Source organism: Phyllostomus hastatus, unplaced genomic scaffold, assembly GCF_019186645.2.
Source record: "Phyllostomus hastatus isolate PE091 unplaced genomic scaffold, TTU_PhHast_1.1 phas_scaffold_11, whole genome shotgun sequence".
In the NCBI taxonomy this organism is placed as follows: Eukaryota; Metazoa; Chordata; class Mammalia; order Chiroptera; family Phyllostomidae; genus Phyllostomus; species Phyllostomus hastatus.
The window spans coordinates 62273-80417 of record NW_025334005.1 but is presented as its reverse complement, the minus strand read 5'-3'; the positions used below and the strand labels follow the sequence as shown (position 1 = coordinate 80417).

At 68.2% G+C, this 18145-nt stretch overlaps 1 protein-coding gene across 1 annotated transcript in view; it reads left to right on the top strand.

Annotated features, from left to right (window-relative positions):
* OSBPL5 (oxysterol binding protein like 5) overlaps positions 1 to 18145 on the top strand; it is a 38643-nt gene that overhangs the window by 18499 nt on the left and 1999 nt on the right. Inside the window, 21 exon segments of the mRNA XM_045855347.1 lie at positions 18 to 174; positions 1922 to 2004; positions 3678 to 3758; positions 4029 to 4130; positions 5161 to 5364; positions 6088 to 6172; positions 7379 to 7553; positions 7897 to 8032; positions 8034 to 8093; positions 9895 to 10079; positions 10529 to 10610; positions 11937 to 12035; positions 12402 to 12498; positions 13527 to 13625; positions 14389 to 14486; positions 14958 to 15047; positions 15133 to 15269; positions 15726 to 15911; positions 16182 to 16308; positions 16820 to 16958; positions 17502 to 17604. Coding sequence (XP_045711303.1) covers positions 39 to 174; positions 1922 to 2004; positions 3678 to 3758; positions 4029 to 4130; positions 5161 to 5364; positions 6088 to 6172; positions 7379 to 7553; positions 7897 to 8032; positions 8034 to 8093; positions 9895 to 10079; positions 10529 to 10610; positions 11937 to 12035; positions 12402 to 12498; positions 13527 to 13625; positions 14389 to 14486; positions 14958 to 15047; positions 15133 to 15269; positions 15726 to 15911; positions 16182 to 16308; positions 16820 to 16958; positions 17502 to 17604 — 2504 coding nt within the window. The 5' untranslated portion in view covers positions 18 to 38.

The following is an 18145-nucleotide window of genomic DNA, read 5'->3' as shown; positions in this document are numbered from 1 at the left end:
TGCTCCCTCCCTCGCAGAAGCCCCCCGGCGCCCCCGCCATGAAGGAGGAGGCCTTCCTGCGCCGCCGCTTCTCCCTGTGCCCGCCGTCCGCCGCCCCGCAGAAGGCCGAGCCCCGGAGACCCGCCCGGGACCTGCTCCTCGGCGGGGACAGCGAGCTGTGCCCACCCAGCCCAGGTCAGTGCCCGGCCCGGCCTGTCCTCCCGGCTCTGCAGCCCCGCTGTGTGACCTCGGCAGGTCCCTTCCCGCCTCTGTGCCTCCTGGGTCAGGGAGGACCCCAGCCTTGCTCACCCCGCCAACCCGGTGCCGGGGGCTGAGCGCCGTAACCCAGGGCCAGGTGGAGCCCAGGCGGCCTTGGAGGTCCGGCGGGAGCCCCCAGTCCAGGCTCTGGGGGCAGCCCCGCACCCTCGGAGAGGTGGTGTGGTGGTGTGGTGCAGCGGCCCCACACGCGGGTGGCTGGGACGGGGGGCCTGAGTCCCCACCCAGCTCTCCTGGCTGAGGGACGGTGACACTGGGCCAGCGGCAGGACCTCTTCGGCCTCGGTTTCCTCGTCTGTGAAATGGAGGTGACATCAGGACCTGCTCCTAGCCTCAAAGGAGTCCCGGGCTCCAGGAGGGGACGGTCAGGCCAGGGCTCCCCGCTTCCTCCAGCCTGCCCACGCCTCCCCGCTGCCCATTCCGGGCGGGAGGCAGGAGGGAGGAGCCCCTTCCTGGCCGCAGCAGCCTCTAGGGAGCCTTGGAGTGTCAGGCCTGTGGGCCCTCAGCGCTCGAGGGGCTCTGGGCCCGGCTGGTCCAGAGTCTCATCAAGCACATGGGGAAACTGAGGCAGCAGGTGGTGTCCTGTGGATGTACACCGCAGGTGGGGGGTGCAGGCACCTGGGGAAGTAAATCCCACATTTATTCTCTGTTACCACGCCCTCACAGGAGGGGTGGGGAGAGGACGGGTCCCCAGGCTTGGGGGGAACTGGCACCCCGGTCTCTCAGGTGTTCTGGGGGTCCCCAAGCCCTCCCCACCCAGCGGGCAGCAGCCCACGGGGAAGCCGCAGGAAGGAAAGGGCCCCTTTGCAGGCGGAGAAGGCCCCTGTCATGCCCAGCGAGGGCTTAGGGTCAGGGGTGTGGGCGGCGGTGCTGTTCCGGGGTCCCCCCACACCCCAGGTGAGCCTGGGACCCGCAGGACGGCGGCACTTCCTCGGGCGCCCCTGCTGGCTGCGCTGCTCCCCGGCCCCAGCCCCCCAGCCCCTTCCCAGGCCTGCCTGGGCGGGCTCTCAGGGAGCAGGTCCTCCCGGCCCAGGTCCTCACGGCCGCCAGGGCGGCTTTACGCCCAGGGCTCCCACCTCTGCTTCTCAGCCCAGCGGCGGGGACTTCCTCCTGCCCAGAAGCCCTTGCTCAGGGAACCCGCTTTGTGACAAACAGGGCGGGGGAAGGGCAGCTGACAAGTCAGGCCCCGGCCCTCCCTCCGTCCCCAGGAGGGATGGAGAGGTCTGCAGGGTGCACACAGGGGCCCTGTCCTCCGCCTCCCTTCCCGGGCCCGGCTGTCAGGGCAACAGGATTCGGGAAGGGGATTTGGGGCGTGGGAAGAGGCCAAGCATGGCCCTGGGCGGGGGGGGAGGGGCTGCACCGTCGTGTGCCTCCCAGCCTGGACTCTGCGTTTCTCACCTTCACACACCCACGAGGCACAGCGCCCGAGGCAGCCCAGCTCCTCCCTGCGGGTTGCAGAGGCTGGGCCAGAGCTCTGGGTCCCTCCCAGCGTTAACGGTGACACAGTGACACACTGGCTGGTGCCGATTAGATCTCTCAGGCAGTGCCCTACAGCTGCCACCGCCTCCGACTGGCTTCCTGCCCCACCCAGGCCGCCCGCCACGTGAGGGCAGCCCGCCGAGCGGCCGGGCGCCCGCCGTGCGCCTCACCGCAGAGCTCTCTTGCAGGGAAGGACATGGAGCCGAACGGCCCATCGCTGCCACAGGACGAAGGGCCCCCGACCCCTGGCTCCGCCACCAAGCTGCCACCGGTAAGAGCCTGGCCACCAGAGGATCCCAGAGCCGAGAGCCCGCCTAGGGGACCACGGGAGGTGGCAGGAGGAAGGGGGCGCGGGGGCACCAGCGAGCCCGTCATTCCGGCCCATCGCAGGGGTCTGCTCGGGACCCCGGGCTCGGGACCCAGGGAAGGCGGCCGCCCGCACACGGCTCCGCTCCGTTGTTCTAGGAGAGCCGCCCGCTGGGTGTGGCTCGGGACGGGCGGGCCGGCAGGGTGTGGGCTGCGAGGTGGCATTCGGGGACAGAAAATCGTGGTACAAGGAGCCCCTTTGTCACAGTGAACGCCCGGCGACACCAGCCTGTCCTCCCTCAACCCCTGCCTGTGCAGCTCCCTCCTCCAGGTCCACCCTCTGCAGGGGACGAAGTGTGTGTACACGCTCACACACTCGCATACACCCACACACACACATGCACTCACACTCACACATAACACACACATTCACACTCGTCCACACACAATCACACTCAAACACATACACTCACACACTCACATTCACACTCACACACTAATGTGTACACGAACACTCGCACGCTCAGCCATGCCCTCTAAGCAAACCTTCACTCCAGGGAGGGTGAGGAGGCCCAGGCGCCCCTGTGAGTGCCAGCCCACCCTTCCCTCTCCTGGGAGCCGGCCCTCACGCCCTGGCACAGCGGGGTGGCTCTGGGCTCTGGGGATGGGGTGGGGACAGCACAGACAGAGGCCAGGCTCTCCCCCCACCCCGGCCACCTGCGCCCCCTGGCCAGCCTGGCTCCTCTGGGGCCCGTGCCCAGGAGCGAATGGGGGCTCGTGGAGGTTCTGATGGGCTGCCCCTGTGTCCGCCTCAGGGGGAGCAGCCGCCAGACCTCTGGTGGGTGCCCCGCCGCCCAGCCTGCGTGTCCCACCCTCGGCCCAGGGCCAGCAGTGGGAGCACCTGCACCTGTGTGTGTGTGTGTGTGTGTGTGTGTGTGTGTGTAGATGAGCACGTGAGGGTGTGGGTGAGTGTGCGTGAGTGTGTGCATGTGATGTGATTGTGTGTGTGGTGTGAGTGTGTGTGTGTGTGTATCTGCCTCTGTGTGTAAGTGCGTGTGGTTGCCTGTACATGTGTGCACGTGTGTGTGTGTTGTGGAACTTGTAGTAATTTGGGGGAAAATTTCAATTGCAGAAAGGTAGAGAGAACATAAAATTTCCCGTCCCGCCCGCTTCTCAGCGCACCGCGCAGCGGCGTTAAACACACTCACACTGCCGCACGGCCGTCACTCCGCCGTCTCCAGAACTTTCCGTCTCCCCCCGCCCCCGGCGCTCTGCCCCCACTCCACACTCGCTCCCCGCCCGCCCCCAGCCCCCCACCCCCCTCGCCCTGCTCTCTGTCTCTGAACCCGACCCCTCTGGGCCCCCTGCGCGTGGGGTCACGCAGCATCTGTCCTTCTGCGTCTGGCTCACCCAGTGGGTGCACATTTGAGCCTCTTCCACGTCTTGGCTGCTGTGACCCACGCTGCCGGGAACGTGCGTGCACACACACTCGTCAGCCCACGCGGCTCCCTGCTCTTCAGGGGCCCTGCTCTCGGCTCCTTGGACGTGTGGGCGCAGGGGACAGCGGCTCTGAGCCCGCTGCGGCCCCGGGCCCGCACCCACGCCCCTCCTCCCCGCCCCGGGCTGGCTCTCTTGCAGGCAGACTGCAGGCCGTGCAACGGGTCCGACAAGGAGTGTGTGTCCCCGACGGCCAAGATCACCAAGAAGGAAACTCTCAAGGTGGGCAGGGGCCTGGGGAGGGGTCCGGGTGTTCTTTGTGGGGTGAATGGGCACCTGGGCCAGTGAGGCCACCCCCAGCTCACCCAAGGACGGGGACAGACGGCGGCCCAGCCACCTCCGTGCCCTCCCCTTCCGCTCCGCTCCGCTCCCTGCCCCGCTGGACCGTGGAGGCGCCATGATGGAGGTCCCGGCGGCCACGGCGACGGGAGGAGCCAGCGTGGTGGGCCCGGACCTTCCCCCTTGACACACCCGCTGGGGGCCCCCCGGCAGGTGCAGAAGGAGAACTACCGGCAGGAGAAGAAACGCGCCACGAAGCAGCTGCTCAGCGCCCTGACGGACCCCCGCGTGGTCATCATGGCCGACAGCCTGAAGGTAGGCCCGACGGGCACGCGTGTCGTCCCGGTGTCCACGCGGCTCGCTGGGGAGGCCTCCACAGCGGCCATGCAAAGTCGCCAGCCGCTCAGCGGACCGGTTAACCTATCTGTTACCGTAAATCCCGGCCCCCGTCCTGGGCTGCCCTAACAACCGACCGCAGGCCAGCGACTCCAAACCAGAGGAGTTTATTCTCTCCCAGGCCGGGGGCCAAAGTCCGGAGCTAAGGTGCCGGTGGGGCCATGCTCCCATGATTCCAGGGGAGACCCTGCCTGCCTGTCCCAGTTCTTGGGGCTCCTGGGGTCCTGAGCTTGGGCCGCTCCCTCCACCCCCTGCCTCGGTCTTCACAGACCCCTCCCCCGCCCGAGTCTAGTCCCTTCCGGGGTCAGAGCCCACCCCACTCCCTGCGGCCACATCTGCACAGACCCTGTGTCCCACCAGGAAGGGGGTGAGGCCCTGCTGGTGGGGGTCCCAGGTGCCCATGGAGCCCTTCGCTGGGGCGCAGGGGCCCAGGGGGAAACTCGGTCTTTGTGGGAGAGGACTGGGGTTGGGGTCGCAGGCCCGTGTTCGGACTTCACAGAGGCAGTGGGTGGCTCCCTCAGCCCCCGCCCAGCCTCGATGTCCCCCTCCATACACTGGGGGTGGGGGTCGGGGGACCGTGAACAGCAAACCAGACAGGCGTGAGAGGAGCGTGGTCATCCGCGGCGCCCTGGGCTACCCCTTCCATGTGACCCTGCAGACCTGGGGGTAAAGAATGAGGTGCAAGAGTGAATGTGTGTTTAGAATGGGAGAGGAAATGACAGACATCGAAATTTGCAAAGTGACAGTGACAACCGTCACAGCTCACCACTGTGGGAGGGCCTTGAACCTGGGCTGCACGAACTCCAGTGAGCCGGTCCTGGCTGCCGTGCCTTCTCTAGAGTCACTCTAATTCATGAGCCTCTTTGAAAAACGAAACGAGACCGGTGCCTGCAGCCCCGAGCCCCACCCTGCTCGGCCCCCCAGGCACCCACGCCCCGCCCCCCACCAGATCCGAGGGACCCTGAAGAGCTGGACCAAGCTGTGGTGCGTGCTGAAGCCGGGCGCGCTGCTCATCTACAAGACGCCCGAGGTGGGCCAGTGGGTGGGCACGGTGCTGCTGCGCTGCTGTGAGCTCATCGAGCGGCCCTCCAAGAAGGACGGCTTCTGCTTCAAGCTCTTCCACCCGCTGGACCAGTCCGTCTGGGCCGTGAAGGTGCGGCTGGGGGAGGCCCGCGGGGGGCCGTGCGGGGGATGGGCGCCACCGGGCGGTGCAGGTGTGGGAGAGGGCTGTCCGTGCCACATGGGCCCGCCAGCCGGCTGTGGTCCCTGGCACTCCGGGTGGAGCGCAGGGCGCGGCTCAGGGCCCAGGGGCACCGTGGGGTCAGCATCCCACCTGTCTGGAGGCGGGGGAGTGGGTCCTGTGGGCGGCTGGCTGCTCCGAGCCTCAACCTCAGCCCTCCTCCCCGGGCTGGCCGGCCCAGGGCCTGCTGCGGCCAGGTCGCCAGATCCAATCCGGGAGGCCCAGTGAGAGCCGGGTGTCAGAGAGACATCCAACAGAGGATTTAGGACAAGTGTGTCCCAAATATTGCACGGAATACACTTAGGCTTTTCAAAAAGGTGTTATTATTTTTCTGAGATTCTAATTTAATTGGGCCCGCTGGATTTGCACGTCCTGCTGCTGGCCACCCTGGATTGGGGGGGCTCGGAGCTAGAAAGCCGCTAAGGAGGGGGACAGAGAACTCCCCGTCCACGCTCCTCTCCCGCTGCCCGCCCTGGCTGCGTGGTGGGTGCCTGACGCCGCCTGGAGACCCTGAGGCCCCAGAAGTGCCTGTGCACTTCTGTGCGTGTCCCAGTGGCTCCGAGTGGCTGCATCGCCTGTGTTTGCTCCTGTGCTGGGGTGTCCTTGGGGGTGACGTCGGATGTCTTGCCCCTCCAGGGCCCCAAAGGAGAGAGTGTGGGCTCCATCACCCAGCCCCTGCCCAGCAGCTACCTGATCTTCAGGGCCGCCTCTGAGTCCGACGGTGAGTCCCACCTGCTCTGCGTGATTCCGCAGTGACCTGCCCCCCACAAGCAGTGTCCCCTGTCCAGGAGGCAGCCTGCCATCCCTGGACAAGACTGGCGTCCGGCAGGCCTGCCACTCACTAGACCGGCCTCTCTGGGCCTGTTTCCCCTGGGACAGAACGTGAATAATAGCACCTGTGTCCCAGTTGTTGTGAGGGTTTGATAACCTCATGTAATGCAGCCGGGTAACAGTTACCGGGCCCCAACCGCGTGCCAGGCAACCACCGAATCAACAGATTCCACTGTCATCACCCACCTTTGACCCAGGAGGCAGGGGGAAATCCCAGCAATAAACTGAGGGAGCGAGGGTAGGAATCCCAATTTCCTCCTCCCCAGAGCATCGCGCTTTGTTGGAGCGCCCTCCAGTGGCTGCTCCGAGTAAAGTGGCTGCTGCTTCCCCCCCACAAAACCCTGACCCAGCCCTAAGGGCTGGCACCTCTTTGGGAGATGGGGTGAAGGGCTCCCACCCTACCACTGGTTCAGGGTGGGCTGAGCTCTGTGCACAGGGCAGCCTGGCTTGACCACTGGGCTCCGGCCCTCCGCGTGGGGGTCTTAGGCCCCGGGAGGACCTGCTGGTGGCACAGCGCCCCCTGGTGGTCAGACGCTGCATCCACGCCCCATGTGAAAAGTCCACCCTCCTTTCCCAGCCCCCACTGGACACCAGGCTCCACGTGGGCCCGGGATGGACAGGGAAGCCATGCCCTCCGGACCCCGAAGTCTGGTGGGGGGCAGGGCGGGGCGAGGGGACAAATCGGGAGCGGGCACACAAGGGGGATGGGACCGCTGGTTCCTGGACTTGCAGGTTGGGGATCCCTGAAGGGCAAGGGCAAGGGTAAGGGGGGAGCTTCCTGGGAGGGAGACTGGGGCGCTCTTCGGTGAGCACAGGCAGAGGCAAAGGATGAGTCCCCCAGGTTAGAGGTGCGGAGGGTAGGGCTTCAGGGAATGGGGCAAGGACGCCCTCTAGGGCAGGGGACAGGCGTCCAGACCCCTGGGGAGCCTGGGCCCCCCCAGGCAGTGATGGGGTGGGGGCGGGACACTCTCTGGGACAGGGGTGGTTGTCCAGGTGGATGGGACTGGGCGCCCGGTGGGGTGCGGGGCAGGTGGAAGCTGAGCAGTGGGGACCCCCCCCACCCCCGCCGGTGGCTCACACAGCGTCCCCCGCCCAGGCCGCTGCTGGCTGGACGCCCTGGAGCTGGCCCTGCGCTGCTCCAGCCTCCTGCGTCTCAGCGCGTGCAAGCAGGGCGGCGACCGGGGCGAGCCTGGGTCCTCGCCTGACGCGTCGCCCTCCTCGCTCTGCGGGCTGCCGCCCTCGGCCGCCATGCAGGACCAGGACCTGTTCCCGTGAGTGGGGCGCGGCGGGCGGCGTGGGCCCCTCCCAAGAGCCCCAGCTCCTGCCGCTGGGGACCCCGGCTCTCGCTGGCACTGACACTCGGGTGTCCTTGTGTGGGGAGGGGCACTAACGCCCCGACCGTGTGCTGCCGGGCACCCCCACCTCTTTCACTGCACAGGGGACCCAGGAGCCTCAGTTCCTCCATCCATAAGCTAGGCTGACAGTGTGCATGGCAGTTGTGCAGGGGATGAGACCCAGGGTGGGGCACCTGGGGAGCGGCGCCTGGGGGGGCGGTGCCCAGAGGTGGGGATGCTGGGCCTCACTTGTGACCCGGGACCCACGGGCACCTTCCAGACTGAACGGGTCCTCCCTGGAGAACGACGCTTTCTCAGACAAATCAGAGAGAGAGGTTGCGGAGGAGTCGGACAGTGAGACCCAGGGGCACAGCCGGAAGACCAATGAGAGCGGGAGTGACCAGTCGGAGGCCCCAGGGAGGCCCAGCGCCTCGAGGGACCACCTACGTGGAGCAGGTCCAGGAGGAGCTGTGGGAGGTGAGACCCCGCCCAGCCTGGGACCCAGGCCGCCCTCCACCTCATCCCCACCCGCTGAAGCAGCCCTGGCCACGCCTGATGCCCCCCAGGGCCAGTTTACGGGGCCCCTGCAGGCCCCCCAGGAACAGCACGAGGGGGAGCCGGCTGAGGGCCATGAGGGCTCAGGCTGAGGGTGTGGGGAAGGCCATGGGGGTGTGGGCTGGGGGCCTGCAGGGTCCAGGTGAGGGCCTAGGGGCCGAGGCGGATGCTGGGGCCGCAGGGGAGCGGCTGTTGCCCAGGCACTGAGGTCCAAGGGCCCGTGGCTGTGAGAGGGGACAAGTGGGGTTTCAGGACACATCCGGAGGCGGTGGCAGGTCCCCAGCAGACTCGACACCAGGGCTCTGGGAAAAGAGCTGAAGGGGGAGCTTTGGGGGGAGACAGCAGTCTGGACATTCGGGCATGGAGCCCAGGCACCCCAGTCTGCAGAGGCTGAGCAGAGGCTGCTCGAGGGGCCCAGGGAGGTGGAGGGGAACCAGGGCGCCCCTGGGGGCAGGGGGTGGTGCAGGCGCCACAGGGAAAACCACAGAGAGGTGGAGCCGGAGAGAGAGGGCGAGTCCCAGCTGGTGGTGACATCACCAGGGCACTATGGGCGGGGTGGGGAGGGCAGGGCTGACGGGGCTGGGGTGCAGGGTTCTCAGCTGGGGCTGCTGCCTCCTGAGCCCCAAAGGTGGCCTGGAAATTCAGGCCAGGGACCCAAAGCCTCCGGGTGTCGGGAGTGGCCCTTTGTCCAGGGCCTCCCTGTCCCCTAGGTGCCTGGGGATGCTGTTCAGTCGAGGGCCCCCTGCCACGACCACAGCTGAGCAGAGAGGCAAAGCGACTCACCTAAGGCAGCCCAGCAGGGTGGCGACTCTGTTGTGTTGCTGTCCTGGGCGTGGCTGCCGCCTGTGGCCCCGATTTAGATCCCCGCACACAAGTCACCGGTCCCCTCTGTAAAGTAGGGTGACTGAGGGGGACGTCTCGGGAGGTGTGGGAAGAAGGAAGGGGCTCGCCCACAGCCTGGGGCCTCTGGGGACTCAGGGGGCGCCGCCAGGGGCAGCCGCACCCCAGGCCAGATGTCGGAGCCCCAGAGGCCCCCAGCGGTGCTGGCAGGAAGACTGTGAGGGCCCAGGAGATGACAGGGGCTTGGTGGCGGCCCGGGCAGTGCGGGGGACCGGGGCTTCCTGTCTGGCGAGCAGCCCTCGGAGGAGGCCCCCCCTCAGTGGCTCTTCCCGAGGTCCCCGTGGCCTCCCGAGGCCCTGCTGGGGGGTGGGGGTGGGAGGCAGCGCCTCAGACAACACCGGAGGGTGGGGGCAGCCCCCACCTCTAGCCATGGGGCCCTGGACAACTGAGGGCCCTCCCTAAAGAAAGCGAAAGCGGGAAGCACCCGTGTCAGCCCGTCCCCTGAGTCACCCAGCAGTCATGAAGGTCGAGCGGGGTAGAGGGCGGTTGTCCTGTGCAGGTGACACTTCCCGCCACAGGTGCAGAGGTGTGCAAGGTCCCCAGGTGGGTTTCAGCAGCCAGGATGGGGGCGGCTCCACCCTGGACTCTGAGAGTAGGGGTAGGCCCAGGTGCGCAAGGAAGGGAGGTGGGCCAGCCAGGCGGAGACTCTGCTGCAAAGGGCAGGGGTCAGGCGGGGCCAGGGAGGGGTGGGGGGTGAGGTACAGCCTCCCCACCTCCCATCACGGCCCCTCCAGCCGGAGGCCCTGCCGGTGCCCCGCCCGCCCCTCCCAGCTGGCCCGGCGGCTCTGTGCCGGGGGCCTGACTGCTGCCCCTTTGCCGGCAGGGGGACGAGGCGTCCCAGGTGGAGACGGTGTCGGAGGAAACCAAGAGCCTGATGTGGGAGCTGCTGAAGCAGCTGCGGCCGGGCATGGACCTGTCCCGCGTGGCGCTGCCCACCTTTGTCCTGGAGCCCCGCTCCTTCCTCAACAAGCTCTCCGACCACTACTACCACGCCGACCTGCTCTCCAGGTGAGCGGGAACGCTCCGTGTGCGCCCAGGGAGCCCGGCCCCCTGTCCCCGCCCCCGCCCCGGCTCTGCCCGCCGTCCCCAGGTTTCTGGAGGGTCCCCCCAGCCGAGGCTGAGCTCAGTCCACTGTCCCTGCTGGCTCGGCCTCCGAGGGGACCCAGTCTCCCAGAGCAGCCCCTGGAGGAGCTGGTGGGGAGGGGCAGTGGGGCAGCTCCAGGCCCGGGCAGGGCAGGAGCTGTCAGGGGGAGCATGGCTGGGGCCCCCAGCACCTCTGCACCCCAAGCGCTCTGCCCGGTGCTGGCGCCCTGAGCTGGACCACAGGCTGGGAGGGGCCCACGCAGAGGGAGCTGGGCAGGGGCGGGAGCGTCGGGGGCAGGGAGGAGGGTGACCCAGGGCCCTGGACTGGAGCGAGGGAGCCCCCCGTGCATCTGTGCGCCTGCGCATCTGTGCAGGGCCGCGCTGGAGGAGGACGCCTACAGCCGCATGAAGCTGGTGCTGCGGTGGTACCTGTCCGGCTTCTACAAGAAGCCCAAGGTGAGGTGCGGCGGCTGCAGCCCTGAGAGATGCCCCCGGCCCCCACCCCGTGTCCCTGGGCCGTCCCCTACCCCGCAGGGCCTGGAAGGGTCCTGCTCCCCCCGCCCACATGGCCCCAGGCTCTTAGATGAGGTACGGGCACTGGCTACAGAGCGCCCCCCGCCCCCACCTGTGGGGCCCCTGAGTGTGCTCCTTGCCCTCAAGGGATCAGCCTCCACACACGTGGGGCAGCAAAGGGGCTTCCAGCCCTGGACCCCGGGGTGCCTGTGGGCTCCACGGTTTTCAGCCCTGGAGCCCCGTTTGAGAGCCCCAAGTTCAGGCTCAGGTGGGCGCTGGGCTGCTACTGCAGTGATGGGGGGGGGCTGTGTCCCCTCCCGGTCTCGGCCCCACCACAGAGCCCTGAGTTGCCCTGGGGCACAGCTTGAAGCCTCGACTCTGGCTCCCACAATTTGCTGTGCAGATGGGGAAACTGAGGCTCGGGGGGTGGGCAAGGGACAGCCCCAGAGTGACACAGCAAGTTGGGAGTGGAACCAGGTCCCCCAGCTGTGCCGGGGGCTCCTCAGAGAGGGGCCCCATGGCCCCCGGCAGCACCAGGTGTGGGCACGCTTAGCAGCCCGGGACACATGGGCTGTGGAGGCAGAGGGGGCACTCAGGGGGACTTCCCGGAGGAGGAGGCTCCACCTGTAAGGCTGTCTGGAACAGGACAGTGGGGTGACACGCGGTCGGTTCAGAGGTGGCTGTGGGAGGCCTGGCAGAGGAGGGACCGATGGGAGGCATGCAGGGCGTTCTGCAGGCCACTGTCACAGGGTGAGGCGGACGGCGACAGCTGGACGTGACAGAAGGGGGGTGTGAAGGGCACGGCCCGGCTACTTCCCCTCGCATCAGGGCATCAGGGCGGCTGAGCTGGACCGCCTGGAGACCCGGGAGGAGGGCTCTCCAGCCTGGGAAAGGCTCCCCTTGCTGTGGGGGCGAACTCGGGCTGTTGGGGGAGCAGAGAGGTGGCCGGCACAGGTGGGGGGCAGGGCCGGGGGAGTAGGAGCCCCTGGCTCTGCCCAGAGTCCTGAGAGAGGGTGACCTGGTCAGGGTCTCGGGTCCCCCTGGGAACGGAGAAGTGGACAGGACACCTCGTAGGCTGTCTCCCCACAGCACAGACCAGGGGCCGAGCGTGGTGTCCCCGGAGCAGGCGAGGCACCACTCCCCGATGCTGCCGGCAAACCAGGCGGCCCCCATGTGGACCTGCTCCCCAGGCTTGTCCCGGGGTCCCGCCCCTCCCAGCGTGACCAAGCTCCTGCGGTCCCCACACGGGCTCTCTGTCGCCCCCTGCAGGGGATCAAGAAGCCCTACAACCCGGTCCTGGGGGAGACCTTCCGCTGCAGCTGGCTCCACCCCCACACCAACAGCCTCACCTTCTACCTGGCGGAGCAGGCAAGGGCCGCGGGCAGCACGAGGCTGGGACGGGGGTGGGCGGTGGCCCGGCCGCTAACCCCAGGGCACGACGCCTGGTGGCCCCACCTCTGCCCGCTGGGGGCGCTCCAGGCCTCATTTCCGCCAGCCAGACTCTTCTGGGAGGAGCGGACGGGGACCTGGGACGGCGGGCCACGTCCTCAGGGAGGGGGCTGACTCGGGGTCCCGGTCTGCTCCAGGACGCAGGCCCGCCTCCCGGGGGAGCGTGGCGAGGGCCCCCCCACCCAGTGAAGGAGGGGCGGGGGACGTGAGGTGGGAGGGGACGAGGAAGCCGGGCTCTCAGCGACGTGGGGCCGCCCGCCGCTGGGGCCACCTCTGTGCCCGCAGGTGTCGCACCACCCGCCCGTGTCCGCCTTCCACGTCAGCAACCGGAAAGACGGCTTCTGCATTAGCGGCAGCGTCACGGCCAAGTCCCGGTTCTACGGTGAGGGGCTCCCCCGGGCTCCGCCCCGGACCTGAGGAGTTGGGGGGAGGGCCGGGCTTCCGGATTCCGTGGTCCCCAAGACCTTCACGGGGTGGCAGCTGTGTGTGCCCCTCCCGCCTCTCCTCCCCAGGGACCCTATGGGCGCGGGTGGGACAGTGCTCCAAACCCAGAGTCAGGCAGAGCCCGGGCGTCCTGTCCAGCATCCACACATCCACGCATCCACGCATCCACGTGCAGGGCGCTGGGAGGCCCCGAAAAGGACCCTGCCTGCAGGGCGCTGTCCAGAGCTGAGCTGCCCGCTCGGCACCACCAGCCACTGCGCTCTGTGTTTGAATCGATTAAAGTGAAATAAAACCCTGGGAGCAGTTCCTCCGCCGCCGCCACAGCAAACCACAAGGGCAGAGACCACAAGGGCAGAGGCCACGTGTGGCTGGTGGCTGCCACATCCAAGGGCACAGGACGAGGTTTCTGTCCTCACAGAAAGAAAGTGCCGTCGGGCAGCGCCACCCCAGAGCACCCCAGGCACTGTGGGTGCTCAGAGAGCGTTCGACCCCACTTTTCCATTGGTCATCCCCCCTCCCGTTTCCTTGGTGGGCAGGTTGCCCGCACTTCTGGGTGGCCCCCAGTCTGCGGAGGAGGCTCGGGTTCTGTCACCTTCCCACCCAGTGCTCCTGCCACCGGGGCAGTGACCCAGCCCACAGTCCCCCTCACTGGGTTGGGGGGGGGGGCTTAAATCTCAGCAGGGGCCCAGGGCAGTTAGAAAGGCCGCAGCCTCCCCGCCAACATGTCTGCCTCAGTGACGAACAAGCAGTAGGCGCAGCATCTCTTGAGGGCCCAGGGCCCGAGGGACCAGACGGGGCTTTTCCAGAATCTGAGGCTCAGAGAGGCTGAGTGACCCGCCTACAAGCACACAGCTGGGGTCTCGGCCCACCTGTGGCCGGAAACTCTGAGCCTATGATTTAGGGGTGGGACCCCCGGATGCAAAGGCTGACTTCACTCACTGGCCCCCGCCCGGCCCGTCTCTGCAGGGAACTCACTGTCGGCGCTGCTGGACGGCAAGGCCAGGCTCACCTTCCTGAGGCGGGCGGAGGACTACACCCTCACCATGCCCTACGCGCACTGCAAAGGTGAGAGTCCTCCAGCCACCGCCCCCTGGCAGGCATCTTCCCTCACCCTCACTCCTCGGTGACTTCCCGCCAGCCCAGACCCCCCACCGCTGCCCTCACTCGGGTCTGGGTGCCCTGGAGACCCCCAGTAGCACAGGGCCCCCACCCCGGCTTCTCCACCCTGAGCACAGAGAGGCGTGGCGTCTTTGCCGCCTTTTGCTAACTCGCTTGCTCTCACCTTTCGGGAAAGAGACACCATCAGCGCCCGCTTCTGAGTGACTTAGGCGGGTGGCGTCTCCGTTCTCCAACGAGGCTGAGGCTTGTGTGGCAGGGATGGGAGGCAGGTTCTCTCCTTCACTGAGTCGACTGTACGCGTACTAGTTAAATAATAGTCGTCGGCTGGCTCGTCCTGGGCGCGGCTGGCTGTCAGCAGGGGCCGGGTCTGCCCCTCGGAGCCCATCTGGGGCAGGCCCTATACCGTGAGGTGCAGGTGACACAGCAAAGGATGGGGCGTCCCCTGGATGGAGCCCCGGGCCTGAGCAGCTGTGGCAGAGACCCCATTCCCGGGGGGCAGGGTGTCCCCGAGGAGCCGGGCTCAACCCTGACTCCGTTCCCCCCATGAGTCCCTCGCCTCCCCACGGCTCTACCTACCTGGCCGCTCCCACCCTCTCCCCTCTTCCTTCTTGCCTTCCTTCTTGTGGGGTCACACAGTCCCGAGGACCCCTTTGCTGGATCAGGACACGGCAGGGCCCGAGTGCTGACCCCGATGCCGGCTGTGTTTCAGGAATCCTGTACGGCACCATGACCATGGAGCTGGGTGGCAGCGTGGCCATTGAGTGCCAGAAGAACAACTTCCGAGCTGAGCTGGAGTTCAAGCTCAAGGTAGCGCTGGCCGCAGTACCTCAGCCACTCGGAGGGCCTTGGGGCCATGGGTCCTGAACCGGGGCAGAGTGAGGCCTTGCGGACCGCCCTCCCCTCCTGCGCTTTTTGGACCCAGAGATGGTTTCCTGAGCACGGGCCCCTGGGGGAACAGTTCCTGGCACCCCGGCAGTACAGCTGGGGCTCAGAGATGGGAAGGGGGTGCCTGCACACCATGCACGGAGTCAGGATAGGCCCACCCACCGTGGGGCTGGGAGGCCGGGAGGGACTCCTGCGTCCTGGAGCTCAGGTCCCGTCCCAGCTGGCCTCCCGGCACCGGGTTCAGAGCCTGCACCCCGTGAGGGTGCCCACCACTTGTCCTGCAACATGGGCCTCTGGCAGGGGCCTGCTTCCTCCCCCAGCTCACCAGGGGTGCACGGGGCTGCAGACAGGCCCTCAGGCTCACGGGCGTCCATCTCGGGCGTGTCCCCTCAGCCTTTCTTTGGGGGCAGCACGAGCATAAACCAGATCTCGGGCAGGATCACATCGGGAGAGGAGGTCCTGGCGCATCTCTCCGGACACTGGGTGAGAGGCCGCCCCCGGGACCCTGGGCGCCGGGAGGGCCACAGGCCGGCACCGCTGACTCCACCTGCCCGCCCGTCTGCGGCAGGACAGGGAAGTGTTTATCCAGGAGGAGGGGCGAGGAGGCGCCGAGCTCTTCTGGAGCCCGAGTGGGCAGGTGCGCGAGCGGAGGCTGCGGCGACGCACCGTGCTCCTGGAGGAGCAGGGGGAGCTGGAGTCGGAGAGGTGAGGCCCCCCAGTCCCCCGGCCCTGGGGGTCCCCGTCTGCCACAGCCCATCCTCCACAGGGCTTTGGGGCTGTGAGCAAGTGCCCAGGACTCCCTGGCAGGGTGGGAGGGAGGGTGGAGCTCAAAGGAGACCCCCGTGGCGGCTGAGATGTGCTGTGGGGGCGAGGTCAGCTGGAGGGAGAGGGAGCGAGGCCTGGGGCCTGTCCCTGCCAGCGGGGGACCGGCAGCCTGCAGGAAGGGCCTGCCGACAAGAGGTGTGAGACACCTCGATGTAAGAAAGAACCATCTTGTGTTGAATACACAGCGTCCTGGGAGACACAGGTGCCCTGAGAGGCAGTGAGCTCCCTGTCCCTGGGGGCAACCAAGTAGAGCTTGCTCTAAGCCTCCCCTCTGGTGCTGAGAGGACGTGCCTGCCCAGGTCCCCCAGCTCAGAGCAGGTGCCCGCCCGCCCGCAGGCTCTGGCAGCACGTCACCAGGGCCATTAGGGATGGTGACCAGCACAGGGCCACGCAGGAGAAGTTTTTACTGGAGGAGGCGCAGCGGCAGCGGGCCCACGAGCGCCGGCAGAGCTTCACACCCTGGACACCCCGGCTGTTCCACCTGGACCCCACCACCCAGGAGTGGCGCTACCGATTCGAGAAGTGAGTGCTGGTGGGGGGCGACCCAGGGGCCAGCAGACTGTCCCCAACCCGTCTGGGCCCTGGGCCTGAGGAGCGCATGGAGCGCCCACTCCCCCCAAGGACCAAGGGAGGGGGGTGGCGGTCATATTGGGGCTGCTGTGGCCCGCCCCCCCGTGCGGGCCCTGCACATGGGTGTGGGCAGCGGTCACGCTGGCGGGGCTCTGGCTGGGATGGTGTCCTCTTCCCCCGAGGCTCACTGCCCCCGCCAATGGACATCCTCTGGACCTCCAGCCACAGCCCCTGGGACCCCCTGAGGGATATCACCCAGTTTGAGCAAGACGGGGTGCTGTACACCCTGCAGCGAGAGCGCCTGAGCCCCCAGACCCGCGTGGAGGGCAGCCCGGGGCCTGGGCACCAGGTCAGCACCCCAGGGGCCCTGCGCAGGTCCTCAGCCGTGGTGGGGGGGGACAGTCCGGCCGCAGGTGTGCCTCACTCCCACCGGCGGGGCCTCCTCCCCTGTGTCCCCTGCCGTCACATTCCCACCGCACCCCCCCACAAACAGGGCATCTCATGGCCCCGTGCCTCGTCCCTGGCAGGATGGGAGGGAGGGTGGACCTCAGAGCAGACGCCCGTGGCAGCACGGGGCCCGAGGCTCCTGGACTCCCAGGGGCTTGGTGTGCAGGCTCCGTGCTGCAGATGGGCCCCAGCGCCCCGCTCCCGGAGCCACCCTCCCTGGTGTCGGCACCCGCTCCCCTTGCACCCAACGAGGCAGCCGAGGCTCAGGGGAGCCAGGGGCTGGCCGGTGGCAGCGGAGGGGGCAGCCTTCCCCTCGGACACCGGGCCTCCAAGGGCGGCCAGAAGGGGCTGCGCTCCCTGAGGGAGGCCGGGCTGTGAGTGGGCCCCCGCCCAGCGCCTCGGTTTCTGCACAGGGGCCTGGCCCAGACCGGCGGCTTCGCAAGGCCAGCGACCAGCCCTCCGGCCACAGCCAGGCCACCGAGAGCAGTGGCTCCACGCCCGAGTCCTGCCCAGAGCTCTCGGATGAGGACGGTGACGGAGACTTTGTCCCCGGTGAGTGCTCCCGAGCAGGCCGTCCTGCGGGTGGGAAGGCCAGGGAGGTGCCCTCCCCAGGCGGCCCGGTCCCGGGAGGAAGCTCCACTCTGGCCTGGCTGTCCTCCCAGGGGTCCTCCTGGGCTCAAAGGGGAGGACGCCTCCCTTGCCTGGTGGGAATGTGGCTGCACAGTGTCCCTTTGTCTGTGACCCTCTGGTCCCACCCCACCTCTCCTTCCGTTACCCTCACAGGCCCGAATGCCTGTATCTCCCAACTTGGTCCCCACCCCTGCGGCAATGGGCCACACTTGGCCACTCCTGTCTCCCAGTGCTCAGTAGGGGCCAGCTGAGCCTGGGCGCCCTCCCGAGACGGCCCTCGGGGCCTCTCCCTGTCTCTCGGCACCATTAGCTTTGCCCTAAAGGCTCCCATGGGGCGGGGCTCCAGCTGGGCACAGCCCGGGACCCCCCCACACTGGCTCCCCAACATCCCAGCTCCTCCTCTTCTCCCCTCCCCTCCCGTGTCCCCTTGTCCCCGGCCCTGCAACTGGCGGCCTGTCCTCCCAGGCAGCGAGAGCCCGTGCCGGCGGTGCGGGAAGGAGGCCCGGCGGCTGCAGGCCCTGCACGAGGCCACCCTGGCCCTCCGGGAGGCGCAGCAGGAGCTGCACAGGTAGCCCCTGGGAGGCGGCGGTGGGGGCAGGGAAGGCGGCCGGCAGGGCGTCCCGGGGGAGCAGCTGAGCCAGGTGCAGGAGGACAGCGAGCTGGGCAGAGCAAGGACACCCGAGGAGGAGGAGGAGGATGCGGAGGAAGCTGCAGGCTGGGAGGGGCCCCCGGTGAATCAGCGTGGCCCCAACCACAGGATAACCATGGCAACGTGTAGCCAGGTGGGAGCGGAGCCAGCACTGCCCCTGGGCGTCTCAGGGTTCACTGCTGTGTTCCCAGCAGCCCCCACGGCAGACACTCAGGTGGGAGGGGTGAGCAAGGCCTGCTCAGTGACCATGGTAGGTAAGGGCCACCCTGGCCACATGAGCCCTTCTGTGAGCAGACTCCCCGGAGTGAGGGCACAGCCACAGCTCCCAGCTCCGCCCCAAGGCCCGGCTCCCGGCTCAGTCCTGACTCACTGGCTGTGGGACCTTGGGCTGCCCATGCCTCGGTTTCCCCCTGCAGCCCTGGGCTGGAATGAAGATGGTGCAGGGGGCCGGACTCTGCCC